Genomic DNA, 22,185 nt, shown 5'->3' on the forward strand with positions numbered 1-22,185 from the left:
CCCATCTCTGGAACATCCTGTCTCTGTCGACCTTGTCTATTCCCCGCAGTATTTTGTATGTCGTTATCATGTCTCCCCCTGACCCTCCTGTCCTCCAGTGTCATCAGACCGATTTCCCTTAACCTTTCTTCATAGGACATTCCCCTTAGCTCCGGAACTAGCCTTGTTGCAAACCTTTGCACTTTCTCTAATTTCTTGATGTGTTTGACCAGATGTGGGTTCCAAACTAGTGCTGCATACTCCAGTATGAGCCTGACGTACACAGTGTATAAAATCTTGAACGATTCCTTACTGAGGTACCGGAACACTATTCTCAGGTTTGCCAGGCGCCCATATGCCGCAGCAGTTATTTGGTTAATGTGTGCCTCTGGCGATGTACTTGGTATTATACTCACTCCTAGATCTTTCTCCTTGAGTGAGGTTTGCAGTCTTTGGCCTCCTAGCCTATACTCTCTCTGTGGTCTTCTTTGCCCTTCTCTGATCTTCATGACTTTGCATTTGGCTGAGTTAAATTCTAGGAGCCAGTTGCTGGACCACGCATCCAGCCTGTCCAGGTCTCTTTGTAGACCTGTCTGGTCTGCATCTGATTTAATTCTCCTCATTAACTTCACATCATCTGCAAACAGGGATACTTCTGAGTCTATCCCTTCTGTCATGTCGTTCACATATACCAAGAATAGCACTGATCCCAAGACTGACCCCTGTGGGACCCCGCTCGTCACCGGCACCCACTGTGATACCTCATCACGGACCATGACTCGCTGTTGCCTCCCTGTTAGGTACTCTCTGATCCATTGCAGTGCCCTTCCTGTTATACGTGCCTGTTCCTCTAGCTTCTGTACTAATCTCTTGTGAGAAACTGTGTCGAAGGCCTTCTTGCAGTCCAAGAAATCAACCCACCCCTCCCTCTCATTTCTTACTTCAGTTACCTTGTCATAAAACTCTAGTAGGTTTGTGACACAGGATTTGCCTTCCATGAATCCGTGCTGGTTGTCGTTTATAATCTTGTTCCGCTCCAGGTGCTCCACCACTCTCCTCCTGATAATCTTCTCCATGACTGTGCATACTATACACGTCAGTGACACTGGTCTATAATTTAGTATGTGTGTGTGTGTGTGTGTGTAATATAAATTATTCATATTTTCCTCTAATCAATACCATGATAATTTGTACGTATATGCTAAGTAACTGCTACTTATAGTTTTGTATATACATACAGAATCTCCATCAAACTTTTACCAGACTAATATTTTGTCATATTATTTATTTCCACAGTTTGACTTAACATGTGACAGGGCATTCCTGGGTCCTCTGGCTGGTTCAATGTACATGATTGGTATGTTAGTCGGTGCTATTGTCATTGGTGATTTAGCTGATCGTTTTGGAAGAAAAAATGGAATCTTGGTGTCAGTTCTACTGCTGGGAGGCGGGGGAGTTCTGAGTGCTGTCTCACCCACCTACTATATGTTCCTCTTGATGCGTTTCTTTACTGGTGCTGGAGGTGTTGGCCTGTTTCAGGTCATATTTGTATTGGGTAAGTACTTACTTTTGTTTGTACTGGGTAAGTACTTGCTTTTAGTTGTACTGGGTAAGTACATGCTTTCATTTGTACTGGGTAAGTACTTGCTTTCATTTGTACTGGGTAAGTACATGCTTTCATTTGTACTGGGTAAGTACTTGCTTTCATTTGTACTGGGTAAGTACATGCTTTCATTTGTACTGGGTAAGTACTTGCTTTCGTTTGTACTGTTTAAGTACATGCTTTCGTTTGTACTGGGTAAGTACTTGCTTTTAGTTGTACTGGGTAAGTACATGCTTTCGTTTGTACTGGGTAAGTAGTGTAATAATATTAATAAGAATACAGACAGGGATAAACCTGATATAATATAAAACCTGAATGAAAATATGTTACTTTTTCTGTTCAAGAAATATGTTGAGTCACTGAAAATTGACCCTAACCTTGGGTTTTCTCTCCAGTAATAAATTACTCTGATGCTCTAATTGTATTATTATGCAAGAAATACATTTAGAATACTTCTTTTTTGCCCCTTGGATAGTGTACTTTTATTTAAAAAAAGGTAAAAAAAAAATTACAGCAGAAAGTATATATTAAATGCATAACCATATAGACATGGTACTTTATTACTGAAAAAATAATGCGTAAGCACATATGAGCAGTTTTGGTTTTAACCCGTAAACGGTTCAAACGTATACAGTGGACCCTCTACTAACGCTATTAATCCGTTCCTGAGAGCTCATCGTTAGTCAAAATTATCGTTAGTCAAGTTAATTTTCCCCATAAGAAATAATGGAAATCAAATTAATCATCCGTGTAGGACACCCCAAAGTATGAAAAAAATTGTTTTTACCACATGAAATATTAATTTTAATGCACACAAACTTAATAAGACATGCACAGTTACATGACACTTGCCTTTATTGAAGATCTGGTGATGATTGATGGGATGGGAGGAGGGGAGAGTGTTGATGGTCTTAGTGTTTAGAAGGGGAATCCCCTTCCATTAGGACTTGAGGTGGCAAGTCCTTTTCCGGGGTTACTTCCCTTCCCTTTAAATCTCTCAAACCAACCTTTGCTGGCTTTAAATTCACTCACATCACCACTAGTTGCTGGCATTTTTTTAATTAAATCGTCATGCAACTTCTTAGCCTTTTCACATATGATCGCTTGAGAGATGCTATCTCCTGCTATCTGTTTTTCGTTTATTCACACCAATAACAGTCTCTCAACATCTTTGAGTACTTGCGATCTCAGTTTCGAAAACACAGTTGCACCTTTGGCAAGAACAGCTTCCTTGATTGCCGTTTTCTTGCCCACAATAGTAGAGATGGTTGATTGGGGTTTTGTGTACAACCTGGCCAGCTCGGAAACACGCACTCCACTTTCATACTTAGCAATGATCTCTTTCTTCATATCCATAGTAATTCTCACCCTTTTTGCTGTAGGTTTGGCACTAGAAGCTTTCTTGGGGCCCATGGTCACTTATTTTGCAGGTGCAATCACTAAAAAGGCTGTGATAATATGAAATGTTCCGATTGTATGCTTGGAAGCGACCATGGTGGCTGGCTGGTGTGTATACACTGGCCAGAAGTGGACGCGTCTCAAATGGAATGAATAGTGTTGGTCGAGTTTTTTAGTGTTAGTCGAGGCAAAATTTTTGCATTAAAATGTATCGCTAGTCGGATTTATCGTTAATCGATGCCATCGTTGGTCAAGGGTCCACTGTATATACGTTTTTACCACTAGTGCCCCAAATGTATATATACGTTTTATGTGTCCTACATTTAACATTGCCACGATAAGCCTGAGTCGCCTAGACATGTGAGAATGGGTGTGAGCACTCACTGTGCACCATATTAAAATAATTGGGGATGCCTGGGTACCATATGCTCTTTTTTCCTATTAAAAAACAACAATGTTTTTTTTCTCCAAAAAGTTGGGGCAGTACGGTAGTGAACGTATATACAGTATATGTTTGGACCGTTTATGGGTTAATGGTAAAATGTCACTTGCTGGGAACTAGCCAGGGATTGCATAATGCAGTTTTGGAATGATAGCTATATGATGCGCTTCATACCCATCCTGTACTCGCCTATATGAGGTTGCAGGGATTGGGTCACAGCTCCTGACCCCCCGCCTCTTCGCTAGTCGCAGGGGAACGTAATGGGTACAGGGACCGGGCCCCTGTGTGTTGATAGCTAAGCAATTCACTGGTAATAAACTGGCTAGTTTTACAGTGTGAAAGGGTTTAAATTCATTTTTAAGATAGTAAATCAATGTTTATGATTAATTGTAGTTTAAAAAGACTGAAAAGGCACAATACCGGCCTGGTAGACAAACCTCTCACTTCACACGCTGAGTGTCCGAGTTCGATTCCCGGCGAGGGTGAAAACATCGAGCGTGTTTACTTACACCTGTTGTCTATGTTCACCCATCAGTAAAATAGCTACCTGAATGTTAGTCGACTGGTGTGGGTTGCATCCTGGAACAAAAATGGACATAATTTGCCTGAAAGGTTCTGCATAACAAGGGGCTTTCTATACATGTATAGTAGTATGTCACTGATGTCAGCTAGGCCTTTATACCTTGTACATGTACTTGTAGAAATAAAGATATTTTATTATGAAAAATAACCCGCACATAGAATAAAATTGATGACGACGTTTCGGTCCGACCTGGACCGAAATTTCATAAGTTTCGGGTTAATAGTGTAGGCATGCTAGTGGCCTCCTTTGTAATTCATATTTTATAATATGTAAACCACAAATTGTAATTAATATTCTATGATATGTACACCCCACATTGTAATCTTTATAGAGAAATAAACATTTCAGTTTCAATTTCAGTCGTAGTTTAATATTGTTTTCATTTTTTTTTCACAGCTGTTGAATTTGTTGGTGCCAAATGGCGTACATTTTGTGGGATTTTCATTGAAGTTCCATTTGCACTGGGTGAATCTCTGACTGGGGTGATGGCCATCTTCATACGAGACTGGCGTTACCTGCAGGTTGCTGTTACTGCTCCTGCTTTCCTGCTTATCACTTACAATTGGTATGTATAATTTGTGTATGAACCACTTATGTACATATTTTATTACTAAGTGTTTGTGTATCACATTCACTAACCTATTGTGCACTTCTTTCCTATAGAAAGACACAGTAGGGAGCAGTGTCCATATTACTGAACATGTCTTCCTGTATGAATCATGTTACTGATCATGTTGTCTTCCTGTATGAGTCATGTTACTGAACATGTTGTCTTCCTGTATGAGTCATGTTACTAAACATGTTGTCTTCATTTTTTTTTTTTTTTTTTTTTTAAAAAAGTCGGCCGTCTCCCACCGAGGCAGGGTGACCCAAAAAAGAAAGAAAATCCCCAAAAAGAAAATACTTTCATCATCATTCAACACTTTCACCATACTCGCACATTATCACTGTTTTTGCAGAGGTGCTCAGAATACAACAGTCTAGAAGCATACACATATAAAGATACACAACATATCCCTCCAAACTGCCAATATCCCAAACCCCTCCTTTAAAGTGCAGGCATTGTACTTCCCATTTCCAGGACTCAAGTCCGACTATATGAAAATAACCGGTTTCCCTGAATCCCTTCACTAAATATTACCCTGCTCACACTCCAACAGATCGTCAGGTCCCAAGTACCATTCGTCTCCATTCACTCCTATCTAACACGCTCACGCACGCTTGCTGGGAGTCCAAGCCCCTTGCCCACAAAACCTCCTTTACCCCCTCTCTCCAACCCTTTCGAGGATGACCCCTACCCCGCCTTCCTTCCCCTATAGATTTATATGCTTTCCATGTCATTCTACTTTGATCCATTCTCTCTAAATGACCAAACCACCTCAACAACCCCTCTTCTGCCCTCTGACTAATACTTTTATTAACTCCACACCTTCTCCTAATTTCCACACTCCGAATTTTCTGCATAATATTTACACCACACATTGCCCTTAAACAGGACATCTCCACTGCCTCCAACCGTCTCCTCGCTGCTGCATTTACCACCCAAGCTTCACACCCATATAAGAGTGTTGGTACTACTATACTTTCATACATTCCCTTCTTTGCCTCCATAGATAACGTTTTTTGACTCCACATATACCTCAACGCACCACTCACCTTTTTTCCCTCATCAATTCTATGATTAACCTCATCCTTCATAAATCCATCCGCCGACACGTCAACTCCCAAGTATCTGAAAACATTCACTTCTTCCATACTCCTCCTCCCCAATTTGATATCCAATTTTTCTTTATCTAAATCATTTGATACCCTCATTACCTTACTCTTTTCTATGTTCACTTTCAACTTTCTACCTTTACACACATTCCCAAACTCATCCACTAACCTTTGCAATTTTTCTTTAGAATCTCCCATAAGCACAGTATCATCAGCAAAAAGTAACTGTGTCAATTCCCATTTTGAATTTGATTCCCCATAATTTAATCCCACCCCTCTCCCAAACACCCTAGCATTTACTTCCTTTACAACCCCATCTATAAATATATTAAACAACCATGGTGACGTTACACATCCCTGTCTAAGACCTACTTTTACCGGGAAGTAGTCTCCCTCTCTTCTACACACCCTAACCTGAGCCTCACTATCCTCATAAAAACTCTTTACAGCATTTAATAACTTACCACCTATTCCATATACTTGCAACATCTGCCACATTGCTCCTCTATCCACTCTATCATATGCCTTTTCTAAATCCATAAATGCAATAAAAACTTCCCTATCTTTATCTAAATACTGTTCACATATATGCTTCAATGTAAACACCTGATCTACACATCTCCTACCCACTCTGAAACCTCCTTGCTCATCCGCAATCCTACATTCTGTCTTACCTCTAATTCTTTCAATTATAACCCTACCGTACACTTTTCCTGGTATACTCAGTAAGCTTATTCCTCTATAATTTTTACAGTCTCTTTTGTCCCCTTTCCCTTTATATAAAGGGACTATACATGCTCTCCGCCAATCCCTAGGTACCTTCCCCTCTTTCATACATTTATTAAACAAAAGTACCAACCACTCCAACACTATATCCCCCCCTGCTTTTAACATTTCTGTCATGATCCCATCAGTTCCAGCTGCTTTACCCCCTTTCATTTTACGTAATGCCTCACGTACCTCCCCCACACTTACATTCTGCTCTTCTTCACTCCTAAAAGATGGTATACCTCCCTGACCAGTGCATGAAATTACTGCCTCTGTTTCTTCCTTAACATTTAAAAGTTCCTTAAAATATTCTCGCCATCTACCCAATACCTCCATCTCCCCATCTACTAACTCCCCTACTCTGTTTTTAACTGACAAATCCATATTTTCCCTAGGCTTTCTTAACTTGTTTAACTCACTCCAAAATTTTTTCTTATTTTCATTAAAATTTCTTGACAGTGCCTCTCCCACTCTATCATCTGCTCTCCTTTTGCACTCTCTCACCACTCTCTTTACCTTTCTTTTACTCTCCATATACTCTGCTCTTCTTATAACACTTCTGCTTTGTAAAAACTTCTCATAAGCTACCTTTTTCTCTTTTATCACACCCTTTACTTCATCATTCCACCAATCACTCCTCTTTCCTCCTGCCCCCACCCTCCTATAACCACAAACTTCTGCCCCACATTCTAATACTGCATTTTTAAAACTATTCCAACCCTCTTCAACCCCCCCACTACTCATCTTTGCACTAGCCCTCCTTTCTGCCAATAGTCGCTTATATCTCACCCGAACTTCCTCCTCCCTTAGTTTATACACTTTCACCTCCCTCTTACTTGTTGTTGCCACCTTCCTCTTTTCCCATCTACCTCTTACTCTAACTGTAGCTACAACTAAATAATGATCTGATATATCAGTTGCCCCTCTATAAACATGCACATCCTGGAGCCTACCCATCAACCTTTTATCCACCAATACATAATCTAATAAACTACTTTCATTACGTGCTACATCATACCTTGTATATTTATTTATCCTCTTTTTCATAAAATATGTATTACTTATTACCAAATTTCTTTCTACACATAGCTCAATTAAAGGCTCCCCATTTACATTTACCCCTGGCACCCCAAATTTACCTACTACTCCCTCCATAACATTTTTACCCACTTTAGCATTGAAATCCCCAACCACCATTACTCTCACACTTGATTCAAAACTCCCCACGCATTCACTCAACATTTCCCAAAATCTCTCTCTCTCCTCTACACTTCTCTCTTCTCCAGGTGCATACACGCTTATTATAACCCACTTTTCACATCCAATCTTTATTTTACTCCACATAATCCTTGAATTAATACATTTATAGTCCCTCTTTTCCTGCCATAGCTTATCCTTCAACATTATTGCTACTCCTTCTTTAGCTCTAACTCTATTTGAAACCCCTGACCTAATCCCATTTATTCCTCTCCACTGAAACTCTCCCACCCCCTTCAGCTTTGTTTCACTTAAAGCCAGGACATCCAGCTTCTTCTCATTCATAACATCCACAATCATCTCTTTCTTATCATCTGCACAACATCCACGCACATTCAGACTTCCCACTTTGACAATTTTCTTCTTCTTATTCTTCATGTATGGGTTATATCACTGAACATGTTGTCTTCCTGTATGGGTTTGTTACTGAGTGATGTTATGGCTCCTCAATTATATCTCATTTACATAATGTTAGTGAGCATCCCAACAGGAAATTAACTTCATTAAACTGTGTATCAATATACTTGGTACTCCCAAAAAGCAGAGACCGCCAGCAAGAACCTGGGTGTTAGTCGAGCTGGTTGTTAGCCAACCTGGGTGTTAGCCAACCTGGGTGTTAGTCAACCTGGGTGTTAGCCGACTGGTCTGCATCACATCCTGAGGATAAAATTGACCTGATTAGCCCGAAATGCTCTGCATAACAAGCACCTTTCTGTACAGTAGTATGTCAACTAACAATCAGGTACCCATTTTATACTGATGGGTGAACAGGGACAGCAGGTGTCTTATAGAAACATATCCTAATGTTATCCAGCAGTACCTGGGATTCGAACTCCAGACCTCAGTGTGTGTGAGCTGAGTGCACTAGCTACAGGATTGAGCTCTCTTTGTACCAATCAAATTGTGAAATGTGAACACACATTGTAACCTTTGCAAAGAAATAAACTTTTTAATTTTGATTTTATATACAGTATTGTAAAGCACCCTTCTGGCAAGACAGTGATGGAGTGAATGATGGTGAAAGTTTTTCTTTTTCGGGCCACCCTGCCTTGGTGGGAATCGGCCAGTGTGTTAATTAAAAAAAAAAATATTACTGACTTTAGAAAGAAAAACTTTTGTTTTTCTTTTTGAGTCACCCTGACTGAGTGGGATATGACGAGTTTGTTGAAAAGAGAGTACATATATAGATATACTATGTATTTTGTTTTTTCTACAGGATAATGCCTGAAAGTGTTCGATGGTTGGTAGCTCAGGATCGCAAGACTGAGGCCAGGAAGATTATAGAGAGAGCTGCCAGATTTAATGCTGTTGAGGTCCCAAAGTATATGTTAGATGATGACAATGTGCAGGTAAGGGGTCCAGGAATGATTCATTTTATACTTACTGAATATACATTATGAATATACACAGGGGCAGATCTACTAATGAAGCTTAAGCTTCAGGGCCCCTAATCCTGGAGGGGCCCCGGAAGCGACTTTAGTCCACATTGCTTAAAAATTTCGGGTCTGTTGTATGATAAGGGGTTGTGAAGGGGCCCCTGTAACAGTTCAAGTTTCAGGACCCCAAAGATGTACGTAGGTCCACATTAAGTATTTTCTAAAGCTGTATTTCTCATGATAATATAAGAGTAACAATTTCTCCCTTAGAAGTTGTGGTTAGATCTTTAAATAATTTTTCTAACATTTTGCATATGTACATCAGATTTTTTTTTTTCGTAGTTATGTCTTTCACCCGCCACATCCCCATTGTTTTCCATAACTCCCAAATTATGCTTCTCCAATTGCTTACATTCAACTCCTCCATTACTTTCATTTACATGGTGTGTGCAAGATATACAATCTTAATACTGTATGTTAATCACATTTATTATACGTACTGACAGGTTTCCACCATTGATGGAGTTTTGTCAGTATCTAACAGCAAAGTTGAACTTGTGAGTGAAACTAAACCTGAAGATCAGATAAAGAAGACTGTTATTGACCTTCTTAGAACGCCAAATATGAGGAAAAGATCTTTCAACATGTTCTTTTGCTGGTAAGTGTAGCAGGTCTCGACTAAATACCTCCAATATTTTAAAAACTATGTACGTATTCATATTCTCATATGCATTTTTTTTTATATAGTGGCCATCTCCCACCAAGGCAGGGTGACCCGAGAAAGAATCACTTTTACCACCATTCATATAGTATACATAATCATAATTCAGTTTTAAGGCTGCCTGAAGTGCTTTGCATAAGAAGGGGCTTTCTATAAAATATTTACATATGTTAATCACCTTAATTATACAATACACTGTTCTCCGCTTTATAGAAATAAAGTTTGTTTGTATAGTACTGAAACGGTGACATCACACATCCTTGTCTAAGGCCTACTTTTACTGGGAAAAAATTTCCCTCTTTCCTACATACTCTAACTTGAGCCTCACTATCCTCGTAAAAACTCTTCACTGCTTTCAGTAACCTACCTCCTACACCATACACTTGCAACATCTGCCACATTGCCCCCCTATTTCCAAATCCATAAATTCTTTAGCCTTATCTAAATACTGTTCACTTATATGTTTCACTGTAAACACCTGGTCCACACACCCCCTACCTTTCCTAAAGCCTCCTTGTTCATCTGCTATCCTATTCTCCGTCTTACTCTTAATTCTTTCAATTATAACTCTACCATACACTTTACCAGGTACACTCAACAGACTTCTATAATTTTTGCAAAGGAACTATGCATGCTCTCTGCCAATCCCTAGGTACCTTACCCTCTTCCATACATTTATTAAATAATTGCACCAACCACTCCAAAACTATATCCCCACCTGCTTTTAACATTTCTATCTTTATCCCATCAATCCCGGCTGCCTTACCCCCTTTCATTTTACCTACTGCCTCACGAACTTCCCCCACACTCACAACTGGCTCTTCCTCACTCCTACAAGATGTTACTGACAAATCAATTTGTTCTCTAGGCTTTCTTAACTTGTTAATCTCACTCCAAAACTTTTTCTTATTTTCAACAAAATTTGTTGATAACATCTCACCCACTCTCTCATTTGCTCTCTTTTTACATTGCTTCACCACTCTCTTAACCTCTCTCTTTTTCTCCATATACTCTTCCCTCCTTGCATCATACTTTGTAAAAACTTCTCATATGCTACTTTTTCTCCCTTAACTCTCTTTACACATCATTCCACCAATCGCTCCTCTTCCCTCCTGCACCCACTTTCCTGTAACCACAAACTTCTGCTGAACACTCTAACACTACATTTTTAAACCTACCCCATACCTCTTCGACCCCATTGCCTATGCTCTCATTAGTATCCTCCAGCTACAACTAGAAAGTGATCTGATATATCTGTGGCCCCTCTATAAACATGTACATTGAAGTCTACTCAACAGTCTTTTATCTACCAATACATAATCCAACAAACTACTGTCATTTCGCCCTACATCATATCGTGTATACTTATTTATCCTCTTTTTCTTAAAATATGTATTACCTATAACTAAACCCCTTTCTATACAAAGTTCAATCAAAGGGCTCCCATTATCATTTACACCTGGCACCCCAAACTTACCTACCACACCCTCTCTAAAAGTTTCTCCTACTTTAGCATTCAAGTCCCCTACCACAATTACTCTCTCACTTGGTTCAAAGGCTCCTATACATTCACTTAACATCTCCCAAAATCTCTCTCTCTCCTCTGCATTCCTCTCTTCTCCAGGTGCATACACGCTTATTATGACCCACTTCTCGCATCCAACCTTTACTTTAATCCACATAATTCTTGAAATTTACACATTCATATTCTCTTTTCTCCTTCCATAACTGATCATTTAACATTACTGCTACCCCTTCCTTTGCTCTAACTACGTACATAAATTGTTTAGTTGGAGGTACTTGAGTAAATCTTCACCATTAACTTGCTGATGGGTTACTGGTCTAAAATTAGGATTTATATCAACAGTGTAAAAATACAAAATACAGTACATTTCAAGAGGGCCCCACTTATACAGCAGGTCAGGTTCCGAGCTACAGTCGTAAAGCAGAAATCGCAGTAAAGTGAAACATAGCCTCTTTTTTCACTTTCAAATGCACATTAAAACTTGTTAACATGTTTACATCATCACATATTAAGTGAGCGATAGAGCTAGGCCTAAAAAATGCATATACGGTACACACATTACTTATCTTTGAAATTATATTATCCCTCAGATAAATTAAAGCTTGGAACTAACACAAAATGATTTTAAATCAACCATGTGCTTTGTAATATAATTTTCAGATGCGCACACAAGTTTGTATTTGTCTTAATTCAAATTAAATGAAAAAATAATTAAACTAAGCATTGGTGAGAAGCTGTTACTGAGTGCAATTTCAACAAGTATATTAGATCTGTTCCTCCAGCAAGTATATTAGACTTGTTCCTTTCTTGATGCAAATGAAGGGCTCTTGATTCAGGGAATTGGATATACCCTCCACTTAATTGGGTCAGATTTGATTGCCTCCCATTACCTGTATCCCAGGTGTTGTACGACATCTCTATGTTTAGTGCTCATCCATGAATGTTGTAGTATTAATATGTTTGATTTGTCTTCAAATATAATAATGTACATGTATTTTAAAAATACTTCAGCTATCTATAAAGCACTCATGAAACTACTGAAGGGCTTATGATCAAGGGACTTGGAGCTATGTTCACCTTCTTCAAAGCAAACTTATTTATGACTCCTTCCTTAAGATAAGATAAGATAAGATAAGATTTCGTTCGGATTTTTAACCCCGGAGGGTTAGCCACCCAGGATAACCCAAGAAAGTCAGTGCGTCATCGAGGACTGTCTAACTTATTTCCATTGGGGTCCTTAATCTTGTCCCCCAGGATGCGACCCACACCAGTCGACTAACACCCAGGTACCTATTTGCTGCTAGGTGAACAGGACAACAGGTGTAAGGAAACATGTCAAATGTTTCCACCCGCCGGGAATCGAACCCGGGCCCTCCGTGTGTGAAGCGGGAGCTTTAGCCACCAGGCCACCGGGTCACCAGTGCTTTGTCCAAGCTTTGTTGACTTGATGAATTAGACTTTTGCAACACTCAGGCATCTTTACTGACAAAATGTTTTGCCCACGCAGCAGACTTCTTCATTCGAATGGAGGTAAATATAACACTGGAAACTGTAGAGGAAGTAGCTTTGAGGTGATCAGTCGCTCAGTTTTGGTAGGAGGTGGTTGACCTTTACAGGTTTAGCACTACAGTGTGAATATAATAATAATCATGTTTGACAGGGCTGTGTGTACGCTGGTATACTACGGACTATCCTCCAATTCTGGCAACTTAGGTGGCAATATCTTCGTCAATTTCATCGCCACTATGTTGATTGAGATTCCATCTTACATCTTCTCCTTCCTCGTCCTTGACAGGTAATATCTTCGTTCCTTGGGGAGGGTGGGTAGGGGACATGTGACTGGACGAAAACACTTAGGAATTTAAAAAGATCATTAAAAATGTAAATACTGAAAATTTCATAGAATATATCTGGTACTTTGGTTCCTTGGGACTTCAGATACAAAAAATCATTGTCTTCATTTTCTTGATTTGTAGCTTTCATCATTCATGTTAGACATATACTGTGCAGCAAGATCCTAGATAATATTTAATTTATATACACTGTAGAATAAAAGTCACAATGCCATGGCTGAAACATTTCACAAATAACTTGCACTTAGAAGAGGAGACATTTTCATTCGTTTCCTCTCCTGAGTGCAGATTATTTTTTAATCATGTGTAGCATAATTGTTTCTTTAAGTTTAATTACCCCCCATTCTTGAAGACACAACCTGCAGAACAAACTTTTCTTGGGGTAACATTTTTGTTCTGTAGAGTCTTTTGAAGATGACTTAATATAGCATGATACACAGAGTGAAATGTTGCAGTAGGTTTGTCCTGCAATGTGTCCTTGTGTTCTTGCTTCTCTACGGAATGCCACTTCATGTAACACCCATTCATGTTGATCATTTTTTGTACAGTATTTTGATTAAACTGCAGTTATTTATCAGTATGATAGCTAAAACACTTTGTTATTGATTATTGTAAAAAAAACGTTTGTTAGCTAATGACTAGTTCTAAAAGTAGAGTATATGTATATAGCATTTTGTTCATCTCACTGCCAACATTATACTCGCCACTGAACTTTGTCGTCTGATAAAAGGGTAAAAACAGGTGTTGTTTAAGACTACTCAAAAAGTTTTTAAAAATTGAAGTCTGTTAATGGAAATGAAAGAAATATTATTGTGATTTAAAGATTAATGAGGCAATGAGCTTTGAGCTATTTTAGCATAAGCAGCATTAAAATGCTCTTTTAATTAACCAAAATGATATTAACTGCTCTGTTATGCTCATGATTTTGCTCTGATGTTTCAAACAATTTTCTTTTGACCTCTTAAATTAATAGTTTACTGTTAAGCTTTCTTATTTAAATGGCGACTTAGCTGGTAATCTCATTTAAATTCACTGCAAATTTGATTTTTAATTTGGCCTCTCAATACTGTTTCATACTGCTAGGGAAGAAAACAACTTCACAGTTAAGAATGAGACAGAGATGATAGATGAAGATATTTAAGCAGTGGAAAGATTGAGAGAATATTTTGAGGTGTTTAATATTATTGATGAAAGGGAGATGGCGATATCATGTTTGAGGTCAGTGTCTGATGTGAATATTATGCAGAGAATAAGGAACATAAAAATTAGAAGATGTGTATTATGCAGGATATTGTTCATAACACTGTGTGACAGTATAAAAAAAGTATAACTTAGAGAATGGAGGAGGCATTTTCAAAATGGTTCAGACATTTTGAATGAGTGGAGCAGAATATGTTGACCAAGACAGTCTATAATGCAGGACGAATGTAAGGAAGAAGTGGTAGTGGAGGTCTCAGGAAGGGATGGATGTTGAGGATGAGTGAGGCTTTTAGTGATAACAGCACAGTCATCCAGCAGGCATGTTCGAGTGTCTTAGATCACAGTGGGGGATTTGTTATGCTGTTGGAGGTGGGAGGTACAGTGCTTGTATTCTGAAGGATGAAGGGGAGGTTGTTGCCACTGGGAGGGTCATTGGAATGGAGATGCTCATACATTTCTGGCAAGACAGCTGTTGAATAAATGATGATGAATGTGCTTCATTATTTGGGTTATTGCTGTGGTGGGAAATGGCAGATGTGATATTTTTTTTTATTATGCAATACACTCCCTTGAAATTAACCATTAGATAATGTTGAGAAAGTTATTTAATCTTCATATAATAATACCAGGATAAAAATATTTTATTATAAATTATAACTGGAAGTTAATTATAGAATTCTTAATCAAGTAAATTTTTTAATTATAAAATCATCATTAAAGATTACTTGATAATTAATCAAATGGTCTTATCCTGGATATACAATACTGTGAAGTCCATTTATATATATACGTATATATATTTTTTTTTATTTTCTTTGCATATTTATTTAAAGAGTAAAATTTGTAATCTGTACATTATTAACATTACTGTTTTGAGACAAGATTCTTGTCAATAATTGTTGTTTTGTAAATTTGGTTGTAAGGAAATTTTTCACTTTCTTATTTTGAATTTTGCCAGAATTAAGCCTTAACTAAAATGTTCCTGAAGAGTTGTAATATTGTAGCCACTAACTCGAGCATTCCTTCTCAAACTTAAGTGTTGGATATTAAATTCTCTGAACTGCCTGTGATCAACAGGGTCTCCATTAAGTTAATATTCTTTTACAGTATGTCATTAGTATTCCATTTTTATCTCTTATCATCCTCATCATCTTCCATTCCCCTTCTCCTTAGCCTCGTTACCTATTTGTCCATATTATTTTGCATTATATTGTATATTCATGTATAACTTCCTCCTTCATCCTACTAAAATGTATAGCAGTATTCACATGGGAGGCACATCTGAGCACAGCACATCAGTGGCAGCAAAAGCAGACAACAGTGGTAGTAGCAGCAGCAAATATAACATAGACAGGAAGCAGTCAATGTTTGGTTATTTGTTCAGTCATTCAAACCACTGTGTTCACTTGTAGTTTCTCTGCAGCATATCTCTTTCTTCAGCATTCATATCTCTTAACACAATTTAAGTATTTTTATTTTCTTTAAGATTATTTTATTGAACTTACTGTTCAATACTTACTGTTCTTCCATTACAACTCATCTTATGTTCAGAATATTTGTACATAATTATTTTTCAAGAGGATTGCATGTAGATGTTTTCTTTTCATTTTTTATTATAGTTTTGAGTATTGATGATACTTATATAATTAATTATTATTTTAAATATAATTGCTGATCAGCATTAGTTTTATATAGCACATTCAGTTTCATTGATGTGATTAAATAAGAAACCTGCATTAACAAAACATTTGTTTTAAAAATCTTGTTTTCAATAATTTCATCTGGCCCATTTTTTATTTTAATTCATTTCCCCACAGCTTTTATTATAAGCTATCTCTTATTATTACCTTGATTATTTAGGTATTTTCACTAGTTGCCATTAATTCATTGACAGTGTGTGATCATTATCATGTCCATGTATCTATGCCAAATTCCATATTTTAGACTTCATATTCACATAACTCTTGTTGATCTTTAAAGCATTATTTAATGATGCAATTGCATAGGTTCTCCATAGCTTTAATTTGTCCAATGTTGAATAGTTGTTGCATGGAAGATATACACAGGGCTCTCCTATTCCATCTGCATTACATTTAAAACTTAAGAGTAAATGTGCATGCCATTAAAGTTCCTCTGACACTGTTGACTGGGAGTTAGCCAAGCTTAAAATACTGTATATTAGAAAACCTTTTAATAGATCTTCATTTTTAACAAGAGTGTATCACACACGTGCTGATCAAAGGCTCATGAACAAAATGTAATCATATAATATACATACCACTGTGAGTGGAAGACCTCATTCTGATCCACTGTAATATATATTTGTAAGTTCGAGTAAATGCACTGAACACAAGAGAAGTCTATGTGCAAGGCAGTAATGTCATAGTTTACTGTGCAGCAGTAGAGCATCACTGAATGGTGCCCTCATCACTCAAGTAATAACACCTCTAGATCATATTATTGAAAGTATACAATGCCATCAAGTTGGTGGCTAAGACACATGTTACATTTGGGCTTTATATTTACCAGGTAAATATAAAACTGGAGATAATAGAGGAAGGAACAGACTAGCTCCTATGTAAGCTGAGGGAATGATCAAAATTACTTCTACTGTCTCTGGTTTTAATATTCAAAAAGAAAAACAAAGGTTTCTCTTTTTAACTTTGGTAATGCATACAGGAGAAGGGGTTACTAGCCCCTTGCTCTCAGCATTTTAGTCACCTCTTACGACACACATGGTTTATGGAGGAAGAATTTTGTTCCACTTCCCCATGGAGAGTACTGCACATGTGTCTTATTAATCCACACTTGTGAAGTCAGTCCCCACCTAAACTATTATCTGTTCAGCAAAACACACCAAACATGGGGAGTGAGGGCTGCACATTATGGTATAAACCTTGGTAATTGATAATAACAAGTGGGACCAAAGCACTCAAGGTGCTGAGGTCTAATTAATATATCCAGTGTTTGCTTATGTGTTTTCTTAAACCAGGTCTGTATGACCCTCCAGAGCAGGAATAAATGAGATCAGTGTGTTCCAGTAGGTAAAAGCAACATAATTAAATGTATATAATACCAGAAAGTTGATGAATAAGATGCCTGTGCAACACATGAGTATCTGAGCAACAAGCTGAAAATCTACAAGAACGATTGAAGATCTCCATAGGGAGATCTTAATCATCCAGGAAACTGACTGACATTAGAAGCCAGAGGTAGCAGTGGTACGCTTTCACACTGAAGACATAAATAAATTATTGTACTGGGCATGAAGGTAGTTTAAAAATAATTTCCTGCACAAATGTTTTAGAGGTAAACTGACAGGGTCCTATTCTGAAAATGGTTCATTAAAATAGAATTATATTAGTCTAGTTGTTGCTCACCTAAAGTATATAATATTTCACTTCTTTTATAAACCACATGAATGTCAGAGGATAAGGTTTAATTCTTCATTGATAAAGATGTCTTCACGTGTTTAGCACTTTCTTGTGACTACGATAGTAAATGTGTATTAAAAGTTTGCCATTAGAAGACTTGACATTTAAGGGTGCTAACTCCAGCAAGAAGGACGGAGAGAGAGGAATTTGTTGTCATAATGTCTTGGAGCATGATTTAAGTACATCTGGGAGAGCCCTGTAGGGTGTTACTGAATGACTGTGATTCCACAGAATGGGAAGGAAGGGCACGCTCTCCTTCGTGCTATTGCTTGGCGGAGTCTCATGCTTCATATCCGGATTTGTACCAGAAGGTAAAGCCTGTGGGCATGTGGCTGACTCCGTGCCCACACCCACGCCACTTCACTCACGCAAAGCACACATGGTCTTCTAGATAGAAATTAACATAAACATTTATTATAATGGTAGAATTACCAACAAAATGTTAGATAAATGGGCACAGATGCAACTAATGTAATATTTTATTTTGTTTCATTCTCCAGGAACTCTGTATAGCAGTAATGGCTTGACAAAGCTCCTGGAGAGCGAAATGTTGTTTCAATAAAATGTCAAATTATTTGCAACTGTGTCCATTTACGTAACAAACATTTGTTTTTATTTTCTGCTGGTGTAAAAAGTACAGTACTAGTCTAGTACAGTACGTATAGTGCATTTTTGTGTTATTGCCAATTAATGAAAAATCATTCTGTGTATGTATACACATACATATTACAAACTTTTACGAATGTAACAAACTACTGTACATACAGATTATGTACTGAATCTTGCTTACTGTGCAAGAATCTTGCTACTTCATAAGCTGCTTTTTTAATAAAGAATGGGAAAATAGCTCATTGTATGTCGGTATTGCAAAAACAACGACATCCTGTTTAATGAAGACACTTGCTTAAACTGTTACCTCTGAGGATAACATACAATATTCTGCTAAAACTTGGGATGATGACAAGAAGAAATTTCATATTTATCAATAAATGTTCATTGAATACAAAGTAACCTCATAATTTAAACACAAAATCACTAAACAGCAAGCAAAAATAAACTGTGCAGTACAAATATTACCAAAGAAAAATGCTAGCCATTGTGCAGAGCGTGCTAAATGTGTCATTTTGCGCCAGTTTTGGGAGAATTATTCAGGGTTTAAGAAATAACGTATTATCAGGTGGCAGTACACCTATTTTCATACATTCAGTTTTCTAATTTGAAATGTATATTATGTACATATTTAGTAACAGTAAAAACAGAGCACAAAATGACATTGGCGTGATTAGTTGAAAAAAGAATCCGGAACTCCATTAAATATCCATCTTTATCTGCTAGTTACTTGAGATCTGGTTTTTTATTTCAGTAGGTAAATTTTTATTTAAGTAAATACATGTAGTTGTTTTAAGTTATTGAAAGCTAGCTTTGAGTTGCTCTTGTAACAGAACGTTGGGTAAGTATGGGTATTATTATCCTTATAGCTACTTAAACAAGTAGTTATCCTACACTGATTGAGCAAGAACAAGTCATTATGATAATTAAGATATGGCAAAATTTAATTTTCAGTGGGCTTTTATTACATATTACCAAAGGTATTGAAATGTCACTCGCTGAATGTAATAAAAAATGTATGACTGTTCTTTACCAAGATCACTGAGGAGCTGCTGTTCAGGTGTTAAGTGGCACGTAAGCTCACCCGTCTTCTAATAACATGTTCATTTTTCCATTATAATCTACCTTGTCTGTAATTACTATCACATTTGCTGTTTTGTAATGTGAAGTCTAGGATTTTTCCTTAATTCATGGTATAACTTAACAAATATTTGATGACAGTTGTGTTGCAGAGTTCTGAGCTTAGTTTAGACCTCTGCTACACAATTGTCCTCAAAGATTTGTTAAGGTATACCATGAATTAAGGAAAGATCCTAGACTTCACCTTGCGAAACAGGAAATGTGATGGTAATTACAGACAAGGTAGATTATAGTGGAAAAATGAACAAGTTATTAGAAGACGAGGATACTTACGTGCCTCTTAAGTGGCTGGTGTCAGGCTAAATGGTGGTTATTAATTTGACTGGTAATGTTATTAATTGAGAGGCAGTATTTAGCTTCAGCAAATACTTCTGTAGTTACAATAGTCATATGGTATTTGCAGTCACTGAAATGGTGTTTACTTTTCCATTAAGTTGGGAATGGAGCAAAGTTAATAGTATTTTTATAATTTACTGTCAGATGATGGCATCACTGTGGTTGAACAAGACACTCAGGACTAAACTATGAATCTTTTTTTCTTTAGTCTTGTTATTCATCTGATATGAGTGGCATTGTGACCCTTGCATTTGTTTTCACCCTCTAAGCATCATGGTAGAAATTGGAATTAGTACTGTAATAGGTAAATTTAATTTGAATAGTGTATGTGAATGCTGCAGCAAGAAGGAGGCTGGAGGCAGTGAAGATGTCGTGTCTAAGGGCAATGTGTGGTGTAAATATTATGCAGAGAATTTGTAGTGTGGAAATTAGGAAGAAGTGTGGAGATACTAAAGGTATTATTCAGAGGGCTGAAGAGGGGTTATTGACATGGTTTGGCCATTTAAAGAGGATGGAGAAAAAGGTTGACTTGGAGGTTGTATAAATTTGTAGTGAAGGGGAGGATGGGTAAGGGTCATTCTAGGAAAGGATGGAGGGAGGTGGCAAAAGAGGTTTTGTGTGCAAGAGGCCTGGACACATAGCAGGCACGTGTGAGTCAGTTAGATAGCAGTGGATGCAAACAAATAGTTTTTGGGACCTGACGAGCTGTTGGAGTGCAAGCAGGGTGATAGTTTGTGAAGGGATTCAGGGAAACTGGATAACCAGACTTGAGTCCTGGAGATGGGAAGTGCAATGCCTGCACTTTAAAGGAGGGGTTTGGGATATTGGCTGTTTAGAGTGACATCTAAACTGTCATATCTGGGCACCTTTTTAAAGACAGTAATAGTGTGTAAATGATGGTAAAAGTGTTTCTTTTTTGGGTCACCCTGCCTCAGTGGGAGATGGCTGTCATGTTGAAAAAATTTAATTTTTATTAAAGATAATTAATTAATAATGAGTTAGGTTTTTGGTTTTCATATCTTTATCACCACACTTGATTAGCAATATCTAATAGCCATTAATTCTGAGGCTAAATTAGCATTTGTTTTAAAAGTGCTGAAAAGTTTATGATGAGATGATCTGCCACTGACAATGGGAAGAAACCTAAGAAATGAACAGTATTATAATACTGAAAATAGTGAGCACTGTTGTTTGCAGGCAACACAGAAATTTTACATATTTTTTGGGTATTAATTGTAAATTCACATGGTTATAAAAAACCCTGATTATATTTTATGTGCAGTTTCGCACAAAATACACTCAAAATAGATATTTCTTACATAACACTATCCTGATGAAGAATGTGGTGCCTTCACTGAACCTTATAGGTGTCACATTGATGTAATGTGAAGAGTCCATATCAAACATCCAATCTTATCTACTATACACAGCCAATAATTAATATCAAGCACGATCACCCATTTCTTATAACAGATTACCTTATGATGGCTCTGGGGCTCATGGTACATTCCTAAAGAATATACTTTTTTGTCTACAATAAAGATACAAACATATAAACTATCTGTTCATATGAATTTAAATTCATATGAGATAAATGCCTTTTTGATATAGTAAATATTAATGACACTGCCTGGAAACAATAGTACTGTATAGCAATATCCAGTATGTACTGTATGATATAGGGAAAAACCACCATTTTTACTGAACTAGTAATTAGTTAAACTTGATTCTGTCCCTATAATTGTGCACTGTGGTCTTTTTGTATTTTCTGTTCATTTTTTCATAATAGGTTATGAATGGTTGGTAGTGGTGCTGAGCTTGTTGGGCAAGTTTGGTATTGCAGCTGCATTTGCCATCATCTACATCTACTCTGCAGAAATTTTCCCAACTGATTACCGAAGTGTTGGTATTGGTGCTTGTTCCATGTGTGCTCGTGTTGGAGGAATTCTTGCACCATTTATTGCTTCTCTCGTAAGTCATTGCGATGTAATGGTTTAAAGTACTCCATATTTTTTAGTTTTTTATATGAGATTATCCTTCATATTCAATGTCACCTGTTTTGTGATTGTTCTTTCATGTTACATATACAGTGGACCCCCGCCTTACGAACGCATCGCATTACATTAAATCCGCCATACGAAGCATTTGAACGCAAAAATTAGCCATGCTAAGCGTTCTAGTGGTACACTCTGTAATCTCAATTTTACTACATGTAAACCAGACAATAACCAAATTTCTGTAAACT

General features: G+C 37.4%; 1 protein-coding gene across 1 annotated transcript in view; it reads left to right on the forward strand.

Annotated features, from left to right (window-relative positions):
• LOC128702166 (organic cation transporter protein) overlaps positions 1–22,185 on the forward strand; it is a 44,853-nt gene that overhangs the window by 11,192 nt on the left and 11,476 nt on the right. Inside the window, exons 4-10 of the mRNA XM_070081149.1 lie at positions 1,276–1,534; positions 4,402–4,570; positions 8,963–9,095; positions 9,629–9,780; positions 13,029–13,163; positions 18,087–18,166; positions 21,730–21,911. Coding sequence (XP_069937250.1) covers positions 1,276–1,534; positions 4,402–4,570; positions 8,963–9,095; positions 9,629–9,780; positions 13,029–13,163; positions 18,087–18,166; positions 21,730–21,911 — 1,110 coding nt within the window. The remainder of the gene's footprint in view (positions 1–1,275; positions 1,535–4,401; positions 4,571–8,962; positions 9,096–9,628; positions 9,781–13,028; positions 13,164–18,086; positions 18,167–21,729; positions 21,912–22,185) is intronic.

This window comes from Cherax quadricarinatus, unplaced genomic scaffold (genome assembly GCF_038502225.1).
Source record: "Cherax quadricarinatus isolate ZL_2023a unplaced genomic scaffold, ASM3850222v1 Contig1847, whole genome shotgun sequence".
Lineage (NCBI taxonomy): Eukaryota > Metazoa > Arthropoda > Malacostraca > Decapoda > Parastacidae > Cherax > Cherax quadricarinatus.